Source organism: Chlorocebus sabaeus, chromosome 7, assembly GCF_047675955.1.
Source record: "Chlorocebus sabaeus isolate Y175 chromosome 7, mChlSab1.0.hap1, whole genome shotgun sequence".
NCBI classification, from domain to species: Eukaryota; Metazoa; Chordata; class Mammalia; order Primates; family Cercopithecidae; genus Chlorocebus; species Chlorocebus sabaeus.
Window position 1 is genome coordinate 59225217 of NC_132910.1, and position 22417 is coordinate 59247633.

Genomic DNA, 22417 nt, shown 5'->3' on the forward strand with positions numbered 1-22417 from the left:
AATTTCAATTGCCACAAGTGGATCGTGAACTGGACAACACAGATCTAGACCTTACTATCATTCGTCTTATTGTTGTTGTTGGTAGAAGTTTAAGTTTCCCTTTTCATCAGGCAATTTTTTTAGTATCATCTTGCCAGGGTAGAAAGATCAATTCTCTGTTAAACCTGGGGGTGGGGGAAATAAAAGACCAATGCCTGCCCCTGACCACACCCAGGCAAATCCTCTGAAGGACAAGTATATTGGCCTCTTGTTTGGCTGTGTGTTCCACTTCTGTGTCCTTATTTTATTTGTGTATCATCTGAGTGTTCAGCTAAATCCAGAAGGGGCTGCTGGCCTTCTATGAAAAAGATCCACATATAAGGAGACAAGCTGTTTGGGAAAGATAGAATAGGTAAAAGGGGGAATTACTTCATTCATTTATTTCGTTTAATTAACTCTCTCTCAGGTAGAACGTAATATCCATAAAACAGGACCCTTCTCTGTCTTTTTACCACTGCATCCTCAGGACCTGGAACAAAGGCACAAAGTAAATGTTAAATATTTGATGAACTAATAACTAATAAGAACAAGAATAGTACTCATGTGCCAGGAACCATAGTTTTATAAATATATTAACTTCCTTAAACCTCACTATAGTCCCATATGGTATGCACCATTAGTCTCACTGTGAGGTATGTTTTATTATCTCATTACAGACGAGGATATTGAGATGGAGGGGTTAAATAATGTTCCCAAGATCACCCAGATGGTAAGTGACAAAACTGTAATCTGAATCCTCCCACATACAGAGCTTATTCCCTTACTTAAGCTTTTTTAAGATACTAATGAATTATCTAAGGATTTCAATATCAGAGCTACCGAGCTACTTTGCATCCTGCCCCTTATCCCCAATTCTGTTGTATCAGGAAAAGTTTGGTATAGATACAAAACATCTATAATGAAATATGATTACAAGATACATATTAGCAGAGAGAATGCAACATAATGCAGAAGAGCACAAACAATTCAGCCCATGAGCAAGTGAATATATATATCTATGAGGGCCACACATTTCACACAGTTAAGGTAAAATGGTCCAAGGCTCTGAACATTTCAGCCCCTGATAAAGGGTGACAGGCATCCCAGGGAGAAGGAAAGGCTTGTGTAAAACCATGAGGATGTATGATATGGATGGAAAGTTGGGCTGGAGCTATGGAAATTTAGGGAGCTGTAAGAGGGGAATGGAAAAGCAAACCAGAGAGAGACTGTATATGCTTCTTAATGTCGTGCCCGGTTTCAAAAACTTCTCTTAGCACACTACTCCACTGTAAGGCAGATCCAACAAGGGACTCAGCCCAATATGATTCTACAAAATGGGTAAATGACACCTGGGCCTGAACTGAGTGTCCCAAATTTCCCTCAGTCCAACTAACACATCCCCAAGGGCAGATGAAAACTGGTCCCACTGGAGAAAGATTCAATTGGATAGAAAATTATATTCATTATATCTGATGCTTTATCAGACAGAAGAGGCAGCCCCAAGAGTAAGTCAATTTCTTGGTTTTTCTTCACTATTCCCACAGGTATATGGACAACTTTAACTTTCTGTAATTCTAACCGTTTCCCAGAGCTGAAAGACTACATTTTCCCATCTCTTTGCCCATTGTCTCCCATGAGTACATTTCCTTTACCTAATCCTTAACAGGAGCTATTACCCAAAGCTTAATATTTGGTCTCACATTTATTTTCCAAATACTCTTTAACTCAAATTTAACCATGAAACCTTTACTTCCAACCTCAGCACAACTCAATTTCTGTAACTACGTTATCCACATGTCCCTACTATTTGAAATGTGGATAGTATGAAGTGAAATGTGTACTAACTGTAAAAAAAAAGAAACTCCATTCTTTTATAAGTTTTTATTAATTATGATAGTGTTGAACTTATACTAACATTGAAAAACATACTGAAATGATAGTATTTGGGATATAGTAGATTAAACATATTACTGAAATTTATTTCACCTGTTACTTTATACTTTTTAATGTGGTACCTAGTAAATGCTGAATTATATACATGGCTCATATTTCCTCTAAAACTATCTCTACTAAGGCTGTCCCTCAAATGCAATAGGTTTAAAATGGGTCCACCACTAACAAGCTCCATGACATCTCTGTGCCTCAGTTTTGTCATCTATAAAATGGAAATACTAATTGTAATAGAGGATGATAATAGTAAGAGCTAAGTCTAATTGTCACAATATCTCTGTGAGGCTATCATTTTCATTTTATAGATGAGCACACAGAGGCACAGAGAAATTAAGCGACCAGCCAAAAGTTACATAGTTAATAAATAGTGGAGTCCAGATGTCAGCCCAGGCAGTCAGCTCCACGGTCCAGCTTTTAATCACTGTCTCTCATGATATTCACCCTCAGAAATGTAACAAAAACTCAATGGGTTAATATAGGTAAAACATTTCAAACCGTTCCTGGCACACACTAAACTCTCCTTTGTGTTTAATATCACCCTTACCCCCATGCCCAACCTACTTCCCCATTTCCACACAGGTAACAACCTTTCTCCCCACTTCCCAGACCAAAACTTCAGGTTCATCTTTTAACATTTCTCCCTTTTTCATCTCCTATATCTAGTCGGTCCTCTCTACTCTTCCTTAAATGTTTTTAATGCAGCTACTCCTCTAGTTCCACTGCCACCTTACCCCAGCCCTTCAGCCCCTCACACTGGGTGAATTAACAAGAACATAAATAGTGCTCAGGGGCCAGGCAGGCTTGAAATCTATTAATTCATTTAAACCTTACTATAACCTTGTCTGGTCTCCAGGGCTTCCCCATCTGGGTCCTACCGGGTCTACATTTCTTCAGCAGAACATTCTTCCTGGATTACCAATTTTATCCTGTGATAGGAATTTTAAAGGTGTATGGGTTCTACACACTTGTGCCTATTAAGCTGATTTAAGTATGAGAGAGGGAGAGACGACGGGTGTTTCATGAGGGAGAGAAAAAATTTACAAGGATCAGAAAATTTAAAATTCTAGCCCCATCAAAAATCTCCCATGGAATTAAGTCTTCTCTGCAGCCAAACATAAGAGCATCACGTAGCCCCAGCCTCCCTATTCAACCTTACCTCCACTTCCCAACAAAAACTCTCCAGAGCAGTCAAACAAGTTTCGTCAATGTTCCTGGAGTAAAAAAATAGTAATTTTTATTCCCAACACTTCTCCACGAAGTTCCCCTCTGACTCAGAAATCTGAGCTCCTCCATAAACCCTCCCAAAACGCCCAGGCGAAACTAATCTCTCCTCTAAATTGCAATAAAACTTCTGTCTTACGCCACTCACTGTGGACCACAAAGACATATTCACCAGTTGGCAAATGTCACAACCCCAACACAGACCATGAACTACCAGAAGGCAAGCAGTTTAAGTCCCACATTTTTCACCACCATATCTAGCACAAGTCTCTACATAGAATACGCACCATGTGGCAAATGTTAATAAATAAATGAGTAAATAAATGGACAATGTAACAGAAATTATCTGTAAATACCCCAAGTTAGTCAACCTTATTTCCCTAACCATGAAATACCTTAAGGTAACAGAAGCGAAACTGAGTCTCAGTTTCAAGGCAGTGGTTTCACTGCACTTTTAAATTCATGATCTGTCTTCTTTGTTCATCAGAACAATCCCGTGAAGTACATACTATTATACCCTTAAGTCAACTGAGGTTCGAATAAGTAGTGACTTTCTTCAAGATCACACAGTCAGTAAATGGCAAAGCTGGGAAGAGAGACCAGGCCAGGAGTCCAGTGCTCTTTCCACGGTTCTAATTCATCTTTTAAATCTCCTTCCCCTCCTTACCATCTATAGAGTTAAATAAAAAGAGAGAGGAATCAGCAGACAATTCTTGATAACAATAACAACAGATGTGGTAAATTAATGACTTCCAAAGAACATTTGCCTGAAATTGCTTTTTTTTTTTTCTTTGATTCATCAAGGGCAAGTAACGTTTTGGGAGACATTGCATTTAAACCTCATTATTTCATTGGACTGTGAAATTACATTTCCATCTAAATCTAAAACCAGTTCCTTTCCAGACTCCAAAGATGGGTCCTCCCCTGCTCCACACTTACAAAGGAAGATAAGGCTGTTTCTCATCACAGAGAAATTAAGGAAGTAAGCAATGTTATGAGGACACAGCACTTTACAAAGTCAACTGGCAGTCGTTACTAAACGTTATAAAGGACTGGTCCCACACCTGACTGTCACCAGGAATGGAGTCTTTAAAACTCCTACTTGTTAAACATTCCGATTTAACACAGAGACACAAAGAACCTCAGTTCAGGGCAGTCTCAACCCATGAATGACCACATTGTTGGGTCTCTCCCTTCACACTGAGACTCAGAAATGGAAAGACATGGAGATGGACCCAAACCTGGGCCAACCGCACTGGCAAAGCCAAGAAAAACCAAGAACGCGTCGAAGGCGCCCGCCTCCGCCTCCTCTGTCAGGCCACTCCAAGGGATGCAGGAAGCTCCACTTTCTGCAGCCGCAGGTTTCAGCGCCCGGAGATTTCAGCAGCCGCCAGCTCACGTGCGAAGGATTTTCCTGGGGGTCTTACCTGAGTGCAGGCGCTGGGGAGGGGAGGCGTTCTTCCCAAGAACGGTGGCCCGGACAGCACGCTGCGCCAAGCCAGGGCGAGACCCCCACCCTGCGCCGGGCCCCTCTGCCTCACAACCACTCACGGCCCCAGTCCGGAGGCGCCGCGGTCCCGGAACCCACCTCCGCGCTCCTGGAAGGATGCGGAGGAGGCGAGAGAGAGGCTGCGGCTCCGTAATTAGCTGCTCCCACAGCCTCTCCGCTCCTCGCCGTCTCGCCCTCCTCCCCCACTTACCCAGTTCTGCGCTTTATTGCTCAGCTTGACTTTCTTGCACAGGCTCCCGGGGATCTCCATGACCGCGGAGCGCGCTGGGCAGCCGGGGTTCTCTGCGCCGGGAGGGTAGCAGAAGGAGGCAGGCCAGTGAGCGGGGCGGGGCTGGAGGGCGGGGCCTCCTCGCGTCGGGGCGGGCGCGCGCTGACGTGCGCACGCGCCCGTGCTCGTGGCCTGGGTTGCGCGGCGCATGCGGCGCGCCTCGGAAATGGGTCCGGGGCAGAGGTCTGCGGGGAAGGGTGAAGCGCCGGGATAGAACCGGAGGTAGAAGCTGGGGGCGGAGCTTCAGCGCTCGCGGCGGCGCGAGCGCGCACGGCGCTCCTCCTTCCAGATCCCGATGAAAGGGCGGGGCCTGGGATGCAGTCGTGGAACTTCAGGCACCTCTGCGGCTCCCAGCCTCTCTCTGAGCTAGCGCAGAGCTCTAAGAGCGAGTACCAGCAGCCAGCAGAGCGGCATGGGGAGTGCGCGGCTCGCCACGCGCGGCACTCACTCAGCAGAGGCTGGTTGGGAGGATGCTGACGCGGGCTCCTGCCCCTTTGGCTACCCCTCCACAGGCTGGCTGACGGCCTCCTGTCCGCCCGTTCTGTGCCCCTGTCACCCTGGCCAGATGTTTTAAATGTTTTACAGCTTTGCAAAGGGAAGAATTGATTCACTGAACAGCTCATTCTCCACATTTTAACGCTTCACTTTAAAATTCTCCTCAAGACACGTTTTTTGTTTGTTTGTTTTTTTGAAACGGAGTCTTGCACTGTCGCCCAGGCTGGAGGGCAGTGGTAGGATCTCGGCTCACTGCAACCTCTGCCTCCCGGGTTCAAGCGATTCTCCTGCCTCAGCCTCCCGAGTAGCTGGGACTACAGGCGTGCGCCACCACGCCCGGCTAGTTTTTTGTATTTTTAGTAGAGACGGGGTTTCACCATGTTGGCCAGGCTGGTCTCGAATTCCTGACCTCGTGATCCGCCCGCCTCAGCTTCCCAAAGTGCTGGGATTACAGGCGTGAGTCACCGCGCCTGGCCTCAAGATACAGTTTTTAAAAAGATGTAAAAGCCCGATTTCTTGACATCAATAATTAATCTCAACGGGATTAGTGATTATTTATAAGGTACCTCCGTCTCCACTTGGAGACCTCCCTTCTCATCAGATTTCTGTGCAGTGCTTCTTACCGACCTACGCCGGAAAGGGGATTCTGTATTATTAATAGCTACTCAGGAAATCCCTAGAGGGCTGAAATCCAGGACCGGGGAGGCCGCAGGTAACCCCGAATAGAATGCCCGCCTACGGAGGGCATTTTCAAATTCACCTAATTATTCCAGGGCTAGTTCGTAGGAGGATGAGCTGGGGGCATGAGAGAGTTTCCTCCAGGAGCTGTCTTCCCTCCACCCCCCATAACTCTGAGTTCTCTTTTCCGCAGCTTACCCCTGGTACCAAGAGAATTGCTTGCAGCTCTGCCACTCTGTGACACAGCCGCCCTCCGCCCCCGCCCATCACCAAGATCTGAGGCTGCTGCTGCTGCCTGTCAGTGATTAGCAAATCAACCACCATCACCAAGACCCGAGGCTGCTGCCTGTTAGTGACTAGCAAATCAGCCCCCCATCTATTTACTCCACTGCTACTGTCTTAAATTAGCCCACCGCCGCATATCCAATCTGAGTTATCACTAAGCCCGTTCACTGGACATCCTCCCACCTGTGCAGCTGCTCTCCACACCCCCGCCACACACCCCATTCTTGGGCCTGCTGTCAGAGTGATATTTCTGAAACAGAAATCTGAGCTTGTTACTTGACTACTTGAAATGTGAATGATTCCCTTCAGCTTTTTCTAGGGAATTTTTAATCTGGGGTTCATATATAGAACAGAATTTCAATATAATTCCAAATTCTACCAATAACAAGAATGAGCTTGGAAGATCTCAAGTTTCATATGAGAAAATAGGGCCACATCTGAAGTTAGCCATTTCTCTGAGTTCTGGTTCTTATTAGAGGGAAATGGTATTTAGTTATAACGATCTGGCCCTCGGAGTGATCACTGCTGTGAATTTGACCTTATTTCTCCTAAGAGTTAAAAGACTATTTTTTAAGGTAAAATATATCATAAGTTTACATTGATACTGTCCATCCAAATTCGTGATTCCAGATATGGGTCATGCAAATGAACCAGAAACATCTTGTCAAACAGGAAACATAACAAAAGACTATCAAAAGCTACTTGGATTATGTCAAAAGGACTCAGAAACCAATTTAAAGAAATTTTTCCATGTCAAAGATGGGAGAATTAAAGCACTAAATGGACTAGAACTACAAAATATTAAAACGTATCAAATATGTTTAAACCTAGGTGTTTGTAATAATGATGATTTTTAAAAAATTTATTGTCACTCTTAGAGAATGCTAAGAAACCAACTCATTATTTTGAAAACTGGTAAATAAAGGGGATGAATTAAGCATTTAACTCTGCTTTCCCTGGACTGTCAGGGACCCAAAAAGTTGATAAGGAGACGTTTCTCTTTACAGAAGTACCACTAATAAATAATGAAGAAATGATATGATTTTAATAACAGCACTTTTCATCTTCTACTGAAGTAATGGATAAAGACAATGATCCTCTGTATTAGGGTTCTCTTAGAGGGACAGAACTAATAGGATACATACATGCGAATGGGAGTTTGGGAGTTTATTAAGTATTAACTTACACAATCACAAGGTCCTACAACAGGCTGTCTGCAAGCTGAGGAGCAAGGAGAGCCAGCCCGAGTCCCAAAACTGAAAAACCTGGAGTCCGATGTTCAAGGGCAGGAAGCATCCAGCACGACAGAAAGATGCAGGCTGGGAGGTTAGGCCTATCTTTCCTCTTCACGTTTTTCTGCCTGCTTTATATTCACTGTTAGCTGATTAGATGGTGCCCACTAGATTAAGGGTGGATCTGCCTTCCCCAGCCCACTGACTCAAATGTTAATCTCCTTGGGCAACAACCTGACAGACACTGCCACGATCAATATTGCATCCTTTAATTCAATCAAGTTGACACTCAGTATTAACCATCACAAGTCCACCCCTTGACAACTTGAACCCATACACATCTCCTGAGATCATTCATAATCTTCAAATAAGACAATAATAAGGTCATAATTATGTCTAACATAACTGAACTATCCTTTGTACAACTGGAAATGCAGTCCCCAACCCACATACTATTACATAAAGTTAGCAATACTTAAATGCTGATATGAAGTCAATAAACCTTATGTCACATGATAAAGGAAAAGGACATGCACAAACATGTTTTTAAAAAAAGAAGGAGGAAATACTCATAACAATTACAGTCCTCGTTCCTGTAGCTGGTCACGTGGTCATAGCTGATACTGATGACTACCTTTTTCTACTACCCATTCTGTATTCCCTTTGCCTTCAGCAAGCACCTGAACACAAGCACCTGAACAGGTTGTGGCTTTTTTTTTTTTTCCTGGTGGAGTGACCCAAACCTTCATTCCTGAAGGGTCTGGCCCATTTGTAGTCCTGCCTTGATTGGGCTGTTGTAGTTTCCCATTGACCTTAATCACAGGGTAATACTAAGATTCACCCTAATTGATCTCCTGTGTTCCATGTGTACTCTTCCTTACCTCTGCTGTGGAATAGTAGACTGATTTCATATTGATAGTCTGGGTCAATCACCCAGCTAACATTCTAATTCCCTTCTTAGTCTGTTAACTTAAAGGTAGGAGGAGCCCAAAGTGTCCAGGTGGCCATCTTAACTTATAGTTTAATGGAATTGTTGTGTCTCCTGGTGGCAGCATTCCTCCCTCTGGAACTAAGACCTCTAGGCCAGCAGAATGTAATGCCATAGGAACAGGAAGCAAAAATATTACTAGTGGATCACTAGCGTGATGGTGAGTGGTGCCACTTCCACTTCCACCCCTTGATTCCTGGACCTGTGAATCCTGGCTATGAGAGAAACAGTACTATATATTGGATGCTGATTCAGAGCCTACATGGCCTTCTGGAGATCTTTACCCCAGCCCTGCAAACTGTTGTCACCTAGTTGGTGTTGTAGTTGTAATTTCAAAAGGCCATTCCACCGTTCTGTCAACCCAGCTGCTTCAGGATGATAGGGAACATGGTAAGACCGGTGAATTCCATGAGCATGAACCCACTGCCACACTTCTTTAGTGGTAAAGTGAGTGCCTTGGTCAGAGGCAATGCTGTGTGGAATACCATGATGGTGGATAAGGCATTCCGTGAGTCCACTGAGGGTAGTCTTGGCAGAAGCATTGCATGCAGGATAGGCAAACCCATATCCAGAGGAAGTGTCTATTCCAGTGAGGACAAACCTCTGCCCTTTCCATGATGCAAGAGATCCAATGTAATCACCCTGCCACCAGGTAGCTGGCTGATCACCTGAGGAATGGGAATCGTGCCATATCGCGGGCTCAGTGTTGGTCTCTGCTGCTGGCAAATTGGGCACTCAGTGGTGGCCATAGCCAGATCAGCCTTCGTGAGTGGAAGTCCATGTTGCTGATCCCATGCATAACCTCCATCCCTGCCATGATAGCCACTTTGTTCTTGGGCCCATTGGGCAATGACAGGGGTGGCTGAAAAAAGAGGCTGAGTGGTATCTACAGAATGGGTCATCCTATCCACTTGATTATTAAAATCCTCATGCACTGAGGTCACCCACTGGTGAGCACTCACATGGGATACAAATATCTTCACAGTTTTTGACCACTCAGAGAGGTCCATCCACATATCTCTTCCCCAAATTTCTTTGTCACCAAGTTTCCAATCATGCTTCTTCCAAGTCCCTGACCATCCAGCCAAACCGTTGGCTACAGCCCATGAATTAGTATATAATCACGCATCTGGCCATTTCTCCTTCCATGCAAAGTGCACAGCCAGGTGCGCTGCTCGAAGTCCCACCCACTGGGAGTATTTTCCTTCACCACTGTCCTTCAGCGATGTCCTAGAAAAGAGCTGTAGTGCTGTAGCTGTCCACTTTCAGGTGGTGCCTGCATATCGTGCAGAACCATCTATGAACCAGGCCCTGGTCTTCTCTTCCTCTATCAGCTGATCATAGGGAATGCCCCATGAGGCCACCAGTGCAGGCTGGGGGAGAGAAGGCAGGGTGGCAGGAGTGGGGACCATTGGCATTTGAGTCAGTTCCTCATGTAATTTACTTGTGCCTTCGGGACCTGCTCAAGCCTGATCACAAATATACCACTTCCATTTAATGATGGTATGCTGCTGTGCGTGACGCACTTTATGGCTATATGGGTCAGAAAGCACCCAGTTCATGATAGGCAGTTCAGGTCACATGATGACTTGACCCATAGTCAAACACTCAGTTTCCACCAAAGTCCAGTAACAGGCCACGAACAGGTCTCTCAAAAGGAGAGTAGTTATCTGGAGAAGATGTCAGGGCCTTGCTCCAAAATCCTAGAGGCCTCCACTGTGAGTCACCTGTGAGACCTGTCAACAGCTCCACTGCCACCTCAAGCACCAATGGACCTGCTGGGTCATACGGCCCAAATGGCAGAGCAGCTTGCACAACGGCCTGGACATATTGCAGAGCCTTCTCCTTTTCTGGATCCCACTGAAAACTGGCAGCCTTTTGAGTCACTCGATAAATGGGACAGAGTAACACATCCAAATGAGGAATGTATTTCCTCTCACATCCAAATAGGCCCATCAGGTGTTGTGCCTCTTTCTTGGTAGTAGGAGGGGCCAAATGAAGCAACTTATCCTTCACTTTAGAAGGAACACCTTAACAGTCCCCACACCCCTGGACCCCTAGAAATTTTACTGAGGTAGAAGATCCCTGAATTTTAGTTGGATTTATTTCCCACCCTCTGGCACACAAATGTCTCACCAATAAGTCTGGTGTGTTTGCTACTTCCTGCTCACTTGATCCATTCAGCATAATGTCATCAATGTAATGGACCAGTGTGATATCTTGCAGAATCGAAAAGCATTCAAGAGCTCTCCACATAAAATTATGACACAAAGTCGGAGGGTTGATATACCACTGAGGTAGCAACAGTAATGGTGTATTGCAGGCCTTGCCAGCTGAAGGCAAGTTGCTTCTGGTGGGCCTTATGGACAGAAATGGAGAAAAAGGCATTTGCCAAGTCAATGACTGCATACCAGGTACCAGGAGATGTGTTAATTTGCCCAAGCAATGAAACCACATCTGGTACAGCAACTGCAATTGGAGTCACCACTTGGTAAAGCTTACGGTAATCCACTGTCATTCTCTAAGATCCATCTGTCTTCTGCACAGGCCAAATGGGAAAGTTAAATGGGGACGCCGTAGGAATCACCACCCCTGTGTCTTTCAAGTCCTTGATGGTGGCACTAATCTCCGCAGTCCCTCTAGAGATACAATATTGTTTTTGATTTACTAGTTTTTAAATTTACTTTTTGGTTTGATTTACTATTTTTCTAGGTAGAGGCAACTCAAATGGCTTCCATTTGGCCTTTCCTACCACAGTAGCCCTCACCCTTCCAATCAGGGAGCCAATGTGGGGGTTCTGCCAGCTACTGAGTATGTCTATGCCAATTATGCATTCTGGCCAGGGAAATGACCACAGGATGAGTCCAGGGACCCACTGGGCCCACTGTAAGTTGGACCTGAGCTAAAACTCCATTAATTACTAACCTCCTGCTCTTTACAGGAAACGCACGAGGGGAAAAGAAAACGCACACACAATACTTCTAAGTGTAAACAGCCTTTTTTCCAAGTATATGGCAATACAGCTATAATAAACAAATCACAGCAGGAAAGGGAGAGGGCATATATATATGCATATATGTGTATATAGCTGTGTGTGTGTATATATATATGTGTGTATACACACACACTCACCAGACTATGGAGAAATCATCACCAGACTGGGAAGCAACAGCCTAGGCTCCAGAGTTGGCCACCCATCTGTGCACAGACAAGGAGGGGTCTTGTGGATCTTCAGTGTGGTCTGGGACCCTAGCTCATTTGTAACAAGTTGTTTGGTATGAGGCCCAGTCACGAGGGCCCTTCGTGCCTGGCTTCAAGAAACACAAAAAGGTCAACTTGTTTTTGTGATTGTCTTTTGTTTTTCAATAACTAACATACAGGAACAGATTTGTCTGAAACAATGCTAGATAAATGCCTCAAGAGGTTCATGCAATCTGTTCCGGGACTTGGTGACCATTGTTTCTGTCCATGTTCAGATTAATATTCAGATTAATATTTAACTTTTCCTCCACACGTCTGTAAGCCTCAACTTTAACTGGAGGACCACAATGATGTTTTGGGTCCCCTGGAATCAATGTCAGCTCAGAGCCAGTGTCCAGTAGTCCCCCAAATATCTCATCATTTCCCTTTCCCCAATGCACAATTACCCTGGTAAAAGGCCAGAAGTCTCGTTGGGGAAGGATGGGAGAAAGATTCACTGTATAATTTCTCAGTAATGTAGTGGGGTCCTTCCTTAAGGGACCCGGCCTCCCCTTCATTCAAGGGGTTCTGGATCTGTAAACCGGCTCAAGTCTGGAAATTGATTGAGGGGCATGATTCTCTGTTTTTATAATTCAAATTAGTCTTTTGTCCATTCGACCTAGAAGTTTTTTGTTTGTATAATTTAAGTAGGAATGCAGTAGGCTTTCTATTGGTTTCACTTCCAGGAACACCATGATTAACTAGCCAATGCCAGAGCTCTACACACGTCAGACCATTCTGCATTCTGATTGCCACTTTGCCTCTGCTATCCATTATGTTAGCTATGCCCACCTTGCCTTTGACAGTTGAGTGCCACCACTTGGCCCCTGCCACCTCAGTATCCAATTATTTCCATTGGATTTATATTTTGTTATTGAGTGACTGCAGTTCCCACTGTTAGATCTGACATACAGAGAAGAGCAATTACAGGGCTCTTCAAAAATGCAGGCGCTGCCCTCACAAATCTATTTCACAAGGCATTGGTCAAGAATATATCTTCCGGATCCTTCCAACTGGGATGAGTAGTTCTAAAGTGACTAATCCACTCCACCATCCCAATCTCCCTAAATCTTTGGATCCCTTCCTCTACATTAAACCAAGGGGGATCAGGCATTTCCAGCTCGCTGGCAGTGGGCCATCTTTTAATCCATATTTCAGCTAACCAAGCAAATAAACTATTAGAACTTTTTTAACTCCCTGAACTGCAACATTGAATGCAGAATCTCTGCTTAGGGGGCCCAAATCAATACATTCAGGCTGATCCAACTGTATGTTCCTTCCACCATTATCCCACACCCTTAATAGCCATTCCCATGCTTGTTCTCCAGATTGCTGTTTATATAAATTAGAGAACTCAGGCCAGGTGTGGTGACTCATGCCTGTAATCCCAGCACTTTGGGAGGCTGAGGCGGTCTGATCATGAGGTCAGGAGATCGAGACCATCTGAAGGGGGTCTGCCCCTCTACACCTGTGGGTATTTCTCATCAGGTGGAGATGAGAGACTGAGAAAAGAAACAAGACACAGAGACAAACTATAGAGAAAGAACAGTAGGCCCAGGGGACTGGCACATTTAGCATGTGAGGGCCTGCACCCGCACCGGTCTCCAAGTTTCCTCAGTATTTATTGATTACTATTTTCACTATCTCAGCAAGGGGAATGCGGCAGAACAGGGTTAACAGGGTGATGTGGGGAGAAGGTCAGCAGGAAAACATGTGAGTAAAGGAATCTGCGTCATAAATAAGTTCAAGGGAAGGTACTGGGCCCGGATGTGCACGTAGGCTAGATTTATGTTTCTCTTTACCCAAACATCTCAGTATGGCAAAGAGTGACAGAGCAGTATTGCTTCCAGCATATCTCGCCTCTAGCCACAGGGTGGCTTTGTCCTATCTCTCAGAATAGAACAAACAGTCGGCTTTACACTGAGACATTCCATTCCCAGGGACCTGCGGGAAACAGAGGCCTTCCTCTTATCTCAACCGCAAAGGGCCTTTCTCTTTTACTATTCCTCCTGAGCACAGACCCTTTACGGGTGTCGGGCTGGGTGACAGTAATGTCTTTCCCTTCCCACGAGGCCATATCTCAGGCTGTCTCAGTGGGGGGAACCTTGGACAATACCCAGGCTTTCTTGGGCAGAGGTCCCTGCGGCTTTCCTCAATGCATTGTGTCCCTGGTTAATAGAGATTGGAGAATGGCGATGACTTTTACTAAGCATACTGCCTGCAAATGTACGGTTAACAAGGCACATCCTGCACAGCCCTAAATCCCATAAAACTTTATTCAATACAGCACATGTTTCTGTGAGCACAGGGTTGGGGCTAAAGTTACAGGTTAACATCATCTCAAAGCAGAACAATTTTTCTTTGTACAGATCAAAATGGAGTTTCTTATGTCTTCCTTTTTCTACACAGACACAGTAACAGTCTGACCTCTCTTTGTTTTCCCCACACTATCCTGGCTAACACGGTGAAACCCCATCTCTACTAAAAAATACAAAAAAAATTAGCCAGGAGTGGTGGCAGGTGCCTGTAGTCCCAGCTACTTGGGAGGCTGAGGTAGGAGAATGGCGTGAACCTGGGAGGCAGAGCTTGCAGTGAGCCGAGATCGTGCCACTGCACTCCAGCCTGGGCAACAGAGCCAGACTCCATCTCAAAATAAAAATACATAAATAAATAAGAGAACTCAAACAGTTCTTTTTGAATGTAGCGCACCTCCCCATGAGTCACACTCTCAACCTCACCTCTAGGGGGCCACTGGGACTTCAGCCTATTTACAGATCTAGAGGCAAACAGAGGTGCTGGGGGTGGCTTCTGAGGAAAACCAATATTACCTTGACTGGCAACTGCCTCAGGGGAGGCCATCACTGTTGCCTCAGGCAGCGCAGGATTTATCTCCTCAGTCAAAGGTGGAAAAGTTGATGGCAGCATAGGTCACGGAGGGAATGTTGCCACTACTGGAGATGGGGAAGCTGTTTCTTCTGGCAAAAAATGTTCATCAGAGTTTACAAACTCAGTGTCCCCAGCTTCATCAGGGTCCCTCCAACACATCCCCATTCCAAGTTGCAGGGTCCCATTCTTTTCCAGTCAATGCCCTCACTTTAACAGTAGGCACCTGGCGAAGCTCTGCATGCATCTTTCGTTGCAGGTCAGCCACTCGCATGATAAGAGTTTGTGTCTCTTTTTCCACAATTTCAGCTGTTTCTCTGTAGGAGATAAGAATCTCACTCAGGGCAATCTTAGCAGATCTGAGGCTCAGTATCTACTTCTGAAGCTGGGAGACAGAATCCCTGAGTTTATCATTTTCTTTTATCACTTTGTCCACTGAACTTAGGAGCAACCAGCCAGCTTCATTATGTTCCTTGGTGTTCCATATATGGTCATGAGTACTATGTATAGTCACTGAACTCTTTGCCTCTCACAAGTGGTGAATCAGGAGTGTCAAATGCATTTATTTTGCATAACTCTCTAAACAGTTTCTGCCAAGGACTATTGGTGTTCTCCATACTATTAGAAATAGAGTCCTTAGCATTTTTGGGTCGAATCATATTAAGCAGCCAACTCCAGAAACCCCAAAACCAATGAAAGAACTCCATCCTTAATATTCTGTTCCTCTAGAACCACTCCTGGTACCAAAATCTGTATTAGTCAGGGTTCTCTTAGAGGGACAGAACTAATAGGATATATACATATATATACATATACATATTTGTACTTAATAAACTCATATATATATATGATCTTATTAAGTATTAACTTACACGATCACAAGGTCCCACAATAGGCTGTGTGCAAGCTGAGGAACAAGGAGAGCCAGTCCAAGTCCCAAAACTGAACAACTTGGAGTCTGATGTTCAAGGGCAGGAAGCATCCAGCATGGGAGAAAGATGTAGGCTGGGAGGCTAGGTCCATCTTGCCTCTTCACGTTTTTCTGCCTGCTTTATATTCACTGGCAGCTAACAAGATGGTGCCCACTCAATTAAGGGTAGATCTGCCTTCCCCCCAGTCCACTGACTCAAATGTTAATCTCCTTGGGCAACAACCTGACAGACACTCCCATAATCAATATTGCATCCTTCCATCCAATCACACTGACAGTATTAACCGTCACATCCTCAATGGCTGCAAATATCATGAAAATAAAGAACACTAACTTTTTGTCTCCTGATGAAAATCATGAAAAAGTCAAATCAAATCTGGTTCTAATCAAGTCTTCAGGACAATTTATAGGTTTACAGTTAATGCAGAGGAAAGAGGAAGAGGTGAAAACACTACAAATGCAATTAGTCAAACCCAAACTCTGGAAAACTACATCATTAATGACCTGAGTTTTCAATAATTCAAAGATAGGAAAAAATAAATGAGGAAAAACTAAAGAACAAAATAAGATTATAAAATAAAAATGGAGCAATTGAAACATTTGAAACATATTTGAACACTGATCCAAACAAAAAACTTTTTTAAAAATTTATGAGACTATATGGGAAATTTGAAGTTTCTGAACTCGATATAAAAGACTTACTTTTCTGGTGTGAGAAACAGCAGTGTTATTATATTTTTTAAATAAGTCATTTCAGAGTATATTAGTCCATTTTCCCACCGCTATAAAGAAATACCCAAGACTGGGTAATTTATAAAGGAAAGAGGTTTAATTGACTCATAGTTTCACGTGGCTGGGGAGGCCTCAGGAAAGTTACAATCATGACGGAAGGGGAAGCAAGCACGTCTTACATGGAGGTAGGAGAACAAACAGCAGGAAAAACCGCCACTTATAAAACCACCAAATCTTGTCAGAACTCACTATCATGAGAACAGCATGGGGGAAACTACTACCATGATGCAATCACTTCCCTCCCTCCATGTCAGGATTACAATTCAAGATGAGATTTGGGTAGGGACACAGAGCCAAAACATATTAGTGAGATACATGCTGAAAGATTTATCAGTGAAATGGCAATGCCATAAATATTCAGGAAACAAAATTGGGTTCTCGAATATGATAGCAGGAATGGGGAGAAATTGTTGATATGTCTTTCAGAATGCAGAGCAAAAATCCCAAGAGATGGGAAATACAGTATAATTTTTTAGAAAAGAAAGAAAAGAACAGTCCAAGAAATCTAACATCCAAGTATTAGAAGTTCTAGGAAGAAAAAAAAAAGAGAGAAAACTCACAGAAGGAAATCACCATGGCAATTATTTAATGAAATTTCCTAGAACTGAAATGCTTCCCTGAATGCCTAACTCAGCAGATAAAATCAAGCATGGAAAAATCATAGCACCATGAAGTTTCAGAATACTGTTATACAATAGTTCGAAATCGTTTGGAAACTCTACAAGGCTCCAAAGAAAGGAAGAGTTCACGAACAAAGAGTCAGGAATAAAAATGAATTAGAAGTTGTCAAGAAAAATACTGCAAGTTAGAAGACAAATGGAACAATACCTTCAGAGCTCTGAAAGTATTTTCAGTTAGAATTTGGAATTGCTATTTATGCTTTCTCAAGGAAATACTGGAGGATATGTTCTGTGGCAGGCCAGTTCTCCCTGACAATCACACAGACAGGCCTGCATAGCACTTCAGTCACACAGACAAATTTCCATAGAGCTGCCTTAACACTGAGCAAACAGTTAAGCCTAGGGAAATCAGTGCCCAGACATCAAAGCTAGAAATGAAACATATGGTCAGTAGGAGGCTTGCATGGGCTTCTCCCTAACCTGGAGCAAACCAAAATAATAGAGACAGTCTTACATTCCTAGTGCCAGGACCCATATCTCAGACAAGTCAAGGTAACAGAGGCAGCTGTTTGAATAGATTCATTTGAGAGTCTAAGGCAGCTCTCCAGAATAAGCTGTAAAAAAGATAAGATAGAAATAATCACTCTGGTACCACAGTAAACAGGCCTTGAAGGTACTGGGGCCCTTTTAATCAGACGTAGCAAGCATTTTTTGCCTCTGACCTTCTAGTGGAAACAAAATAAGTTACCAATAGGCTTAGGCAAATGCTATACTGCATGTAGGCACATAACCCCAACCTATATAAGCACTAAGAAAGTTGTAACACTTTGAATTGGTCTGGTGGAATTATCTCCGGCCTTCTCCCTGTATGCAGTTACAGCAACAAATTCCCTTCTTCCTTAGTTTGTCTGCTTCTCATTATTGGGCCTCCAGAAAACACAGCCAGATCCAGCTTGGTTCCAGGAACAAAAATTTTGGCAAGCCAGCCAGGAGGCCGCCAGGATGGTGCTGCCTTTGGTGACTGGCAGTTTGTGAGGAGACAGTCATGAGGAAACTCCCAGCAGTTACTGGGTAAGATTGTCCTGGGGACTCTACTAAGGGCTGTCCTGTGGACAAAACCGCATATCCTTTTCATCACTGGGAAAGAATGGAAGTTTGGCAGGCGCAGACATGCTCAAAGGGTCAGTGACTTTACTATTTCCTTATCTGGGCTATTAAGCCTTTTGTTCAGTACCATTAGGAAGATAATAGGTCTTTTTTGTATACGCGTTTGCTACTTGGTTTGCAGGCCTTTTTCACCTAGGTGCACTTCCTTCTGTGTCTATCTGACACTATCTCTGTGTCTGTACCCATAGCCTTGTTGAATCTAAGATGGGGAATGCGGCTCCCTTCCCCCAGGGAGCCCTCTGGGAAAGATCCTGTCGGATTGGAAACAGTATGGGTACTCTCCCATTACTAAAAATAAAATGATTTACTATTGTAATATGGCTTAGCCAACATATGTTTTGGGATCTGGGGAATGGTGGCCAATTTTTGGATCTTTAAGCTACTTTACTATCTATCAGAACAGTTTTGTCAGTGTCAGGGAAGACAGGCAGAGGAGCCTTATACACAAGCGTTTACGTTACCGCATAATCAAGAAGTCAAAGGAAATAAGCTAATGGTGCAGCGCTCAGACAAGGTTTGTCTCAAGTCCCAGGGAGAGGGAGAAAAGGAATTAGAGACTCAACAAGTATTAAATGTGCTTAACCCAGTAAGTGGCAACCCAGAGCGAGTCAATGTCCCGCCACTCACTCAGAAGGGGGAAAGGCCTTCACCCCTGGAATAGGAGAAGGCTGCAAAAATAGTCTCTTCCTCCCAAACTAGACAAGGCACTAAATTTGACCAGGGAGACACTGAGCCTGGAGTAGGGCAATTTTCCCTCCAACAATATCCGTGCGAGTTCATAAGCAAGGAGCCGGCAGGATATTATTTGGCATATAGTCCTTTTCCATGTCTGATTTTCTGAATTGGAAAAATTCCAATTCTCCTACAGGGCGGATCCCCAGAAAATGACCGAATTGTGTACTGCTATCTTTGCCACCCATCGCCTTACATGGGCTGATGTGCAAGCCCTCCTAAACATCACGCTCATAGCAGATGAGAGAAGGCTAGTGTTAGACAGGCAAAGGAGGAGGCACGGTGCCTTCATGATGAAAGCCCCAATGATAGCCCGGACCCTAAAGAGGCAACTCCCCCAACTGACCCAAATTGGGATCCTAATGAGGCAGGTGGAGCTAGGATGAATCATCTGGAACACTATAGAAAGTGCATCCTAAAGGGCATTGGATCAAGGGTGCCAAGACCTGAAAGTCTGAACAAAGTACAGGCACTTTAGCAAACACCTATTGAGGACCCCTCAGAATTTACGGAACAGATGTCTCAGACATATAGAAAGTATACAGAGTTAGACCCGCAGGACCCTGAATTAGAATGGTGGATATGACCTTTATAGGGCAAAGTGCCCCCAGACATTAGGAAGAAACTACAAAAAGTGGAGGGGGCTATTGGAATGAAGCGTCCCAATTAATCAACATTGCATTCAAGGTACATAATAGCAGGGAGGCCGAGGAAACCAAGGCACTTCGGCAGGCAGCTGTACTCCTGGCAGCTGCAGGAGGAAACCCAAAGTAAAAAGGACCCCCAAGGCAGAAAGGGAAAGTAGAAAAGGACCAGTATCCTTGCTGTCAGGAAATAGGACACTGGAAGACAGACTGCCCCAAGTTAACTCAGAAGGAACCCAGGTCACTTATGGCTGTCAAACCCAAAAATGAATCCGAGGAAGATTGAGGGTGCCCAAGACTCCCAGCAGCTCCAACTCTAACTGACACCAAAATTTCCCCAAAGGAGCCTCAGGTAAAGTTGATACTGGTGCTCGTTATTCAGTAGTTAATACACCAATCACTAAGCTTTCTGATACTTTCTGTCAATATAGTCAGGGTAAGTGGGCAATTGAAATCAGAACAGTTCCTGCACCCCCTTTCACGTAAAGTGGGCAACAATTTGATAACTCATCAATTCGCTTATGTGCCAGACTGCCTGATACCTTTACTTAGCAGAGATCTACTATGCAAGTTAGAGGCTCAGATCATCTTCCACCCAGAGAAACGTCAGCTGTGCCTTCAAATGCCTCCAGAGCATGGACTGCGGCTGCAAGCACTGCTGGCAAGCACTGAGGCCCCACACCCTGAGGCAAAGGCAATTCCTCAAGAAGTCCTCGACAAGGTGAAGCCAGAGGTCTGGGTATCAGATCAACCTGGGAGGGAAATTAACGTGAGTCCAATAAAAAACAAACTGAAGGAAGGGGCCCAGCCTGTCCGGAAAAAAGCAATACCCCTTAAAGAAGGAAGTCTTGGAAGTTATCCAGCCGGTATTCATCTGGTTTTGGCAATATGGCAATATGGCTTAATAAGGCCTTGTCAGTCCTCATACAATACTCCTTTCCTGCTATTAAAGAAGCCTCATTCCCGTAAGTATGGGTTTGTGCAAGATATCAGAGCAATTAATGATATTTCGGAAGGCATTCACCCCACTGTGGCTAACCCATACGCCATGTTTGCTTTACTTCCTAAGTATAACAAATGGTTTACAGTGTTAGACTTAAAGGATGCCTTCTTTTGCATACCAGTGGAAATAAAAAGCCAACTATTGTTTGCTTTCGAGTGGACAGACCCTGAGACAGCTGCACAGTTTCAATATTGCCGGACTGTGCTCCCTCAAGGGTTTAAAAATTCCCCAACTATATTTGGAGAGACTTTAATTCAAGCCTTGAGAGGCTTGCAATTAGAAAATGGGGTGCTACTTCAATGTATGGATGAGTTATTAATTTCTAGCACCTCAAAACAAGAATGTCAAGAAAACACTGTAAAGACCCTAAACCACTTGGCAGCTTGTGAGTATAAAGTTTCAAGTAAGAAGGCCTACATATGTAAGCAAACTGTAGAATACTTAGGGTTTCTGTTACAAGATCAACTAAAGCTCTGACGGTGGAAAGGCAAGTGCAATTGCCTCCATCACAACACTTACAACCAGGAAGCAACTAAAGGGCTTCCTAGGAATGGCAGGATTTTGTAAAATCTGGAGTCCCAATTATGGGTTAATAGTAAAGCAGCTATATCTAAAAGGAGCAGACCATGGGAAATCAAACACCAAATCACATTTGAACAACTAAGCATAAATTAATATCTGCTCTGGCTCTGGGACTGCCAAACCCACACAAATTTTCCAACTTTATGTGCATGAAAGACTAGGTCTAGCACTCTGGGTCTTAACACAACAACTGGGAGAAATACTACAACCAGTGGCTATTTTTCAAAGCAGCTCCATACCATGGCTAGGGGCTGGCCCCCTTGTCTTAGGGCAGTAGCCACCACCTGCCTGTTGCTCAAGGAAGCTGAGAAGCTGACTCTAGGTCAGCCCACTACGATTTCTGTGCCACACTAAGTCTTGGCGTTGTTAGAACAAAAGGTGGTTATTGGTTAACGGCAGGCAGATTAGGCCAATATCAGGCTATCCTGCTTGATGACCCTGCAGTGAAACTGCAGACCCCTGGAACCTGAAACCCCACCAATTTGCTGCCACCTACTGGGGAATCAAAGGAACTAATACATGACTGCCTAGAAGTTACTGATCAAGTGTTTTCTAGCCCCCCAGATTTGAAGGAGGCAGCCCTCTCATGTGCAAACCGGACATTGTTCATGAACGGGAACAGTTTAGCCATTAATGGAAGAAGGAACACTGCCTATTTTGTAGTGAGTCTCAGAGGGAATAGAGGCAATAACTCTCCCAACGGGGACTTCTGCACAGATAGCTCGGTTAATCGCCCTTACTAGAGCCTTGCAACTGTCCCAAAGTAAGAGTGCCAACATGTACACTGATTCCAAAAACGCCTTCATAATAGTCCTGCACAGGGTACTATCTGGAAAGAAAAGGGCCTACTGAAGGCTGACAATACTGAAATCAAATACACAAAGCAAGTGTTAGAGCTACCAGAGGCAATAAAGGCCCCAAGAGAAATAGCTGTTATGCATTGCCCAGGCCATCAGCGCAACAATTCTGAAGTAGCTAGGGGAAATGCTTTCTTAGATTACACAGCCAGACACCTGGCCAGCTCCAATGTTGAACTCTGGGCTCCTTTAATTCCCCAAATAGATTTGGCAGCCTTCAAACCCGGGTACAGTCTTGAGGATGAAAAGACTACCAAAGACAAAGGGTTTATTCAGGATGAAAAATGGCTGGAAATTGAATGGCAAAGGCCTAGTTTGGGT

At 44.3% G+C, this 22417-nt stretch overlaps 1 protein-coding gene across 1 annotated transcript in view; it reads right to left on the reverse strand.

Annotated features, from left to right (window-relative positions):
- PAPSS1 (3'-phosphoadenosine 5'-phosphosulfate synthase 1) overlaps nucleotides 1–5027 on the reverse strand; it is a 104385-nt gene extending 99358 nt beyond the window's left edge. Inside the window, exon 1 of the mRNA XM_007999471.3 lies at nucleotides 4890–5027. Within this exon, the coding sequence (XP_007997662.2) occupies nucleotides 4890–4949 (60 nt within the window). The 5' untranslated portion in view covers nucleotides 4950–5027. The remainder of the gene's footprint in view (nucleotides 1–4889) is intronic.
- Between the last annotated feature and the right edge of the window lie 17390 nt (nucleotides 5028–22417).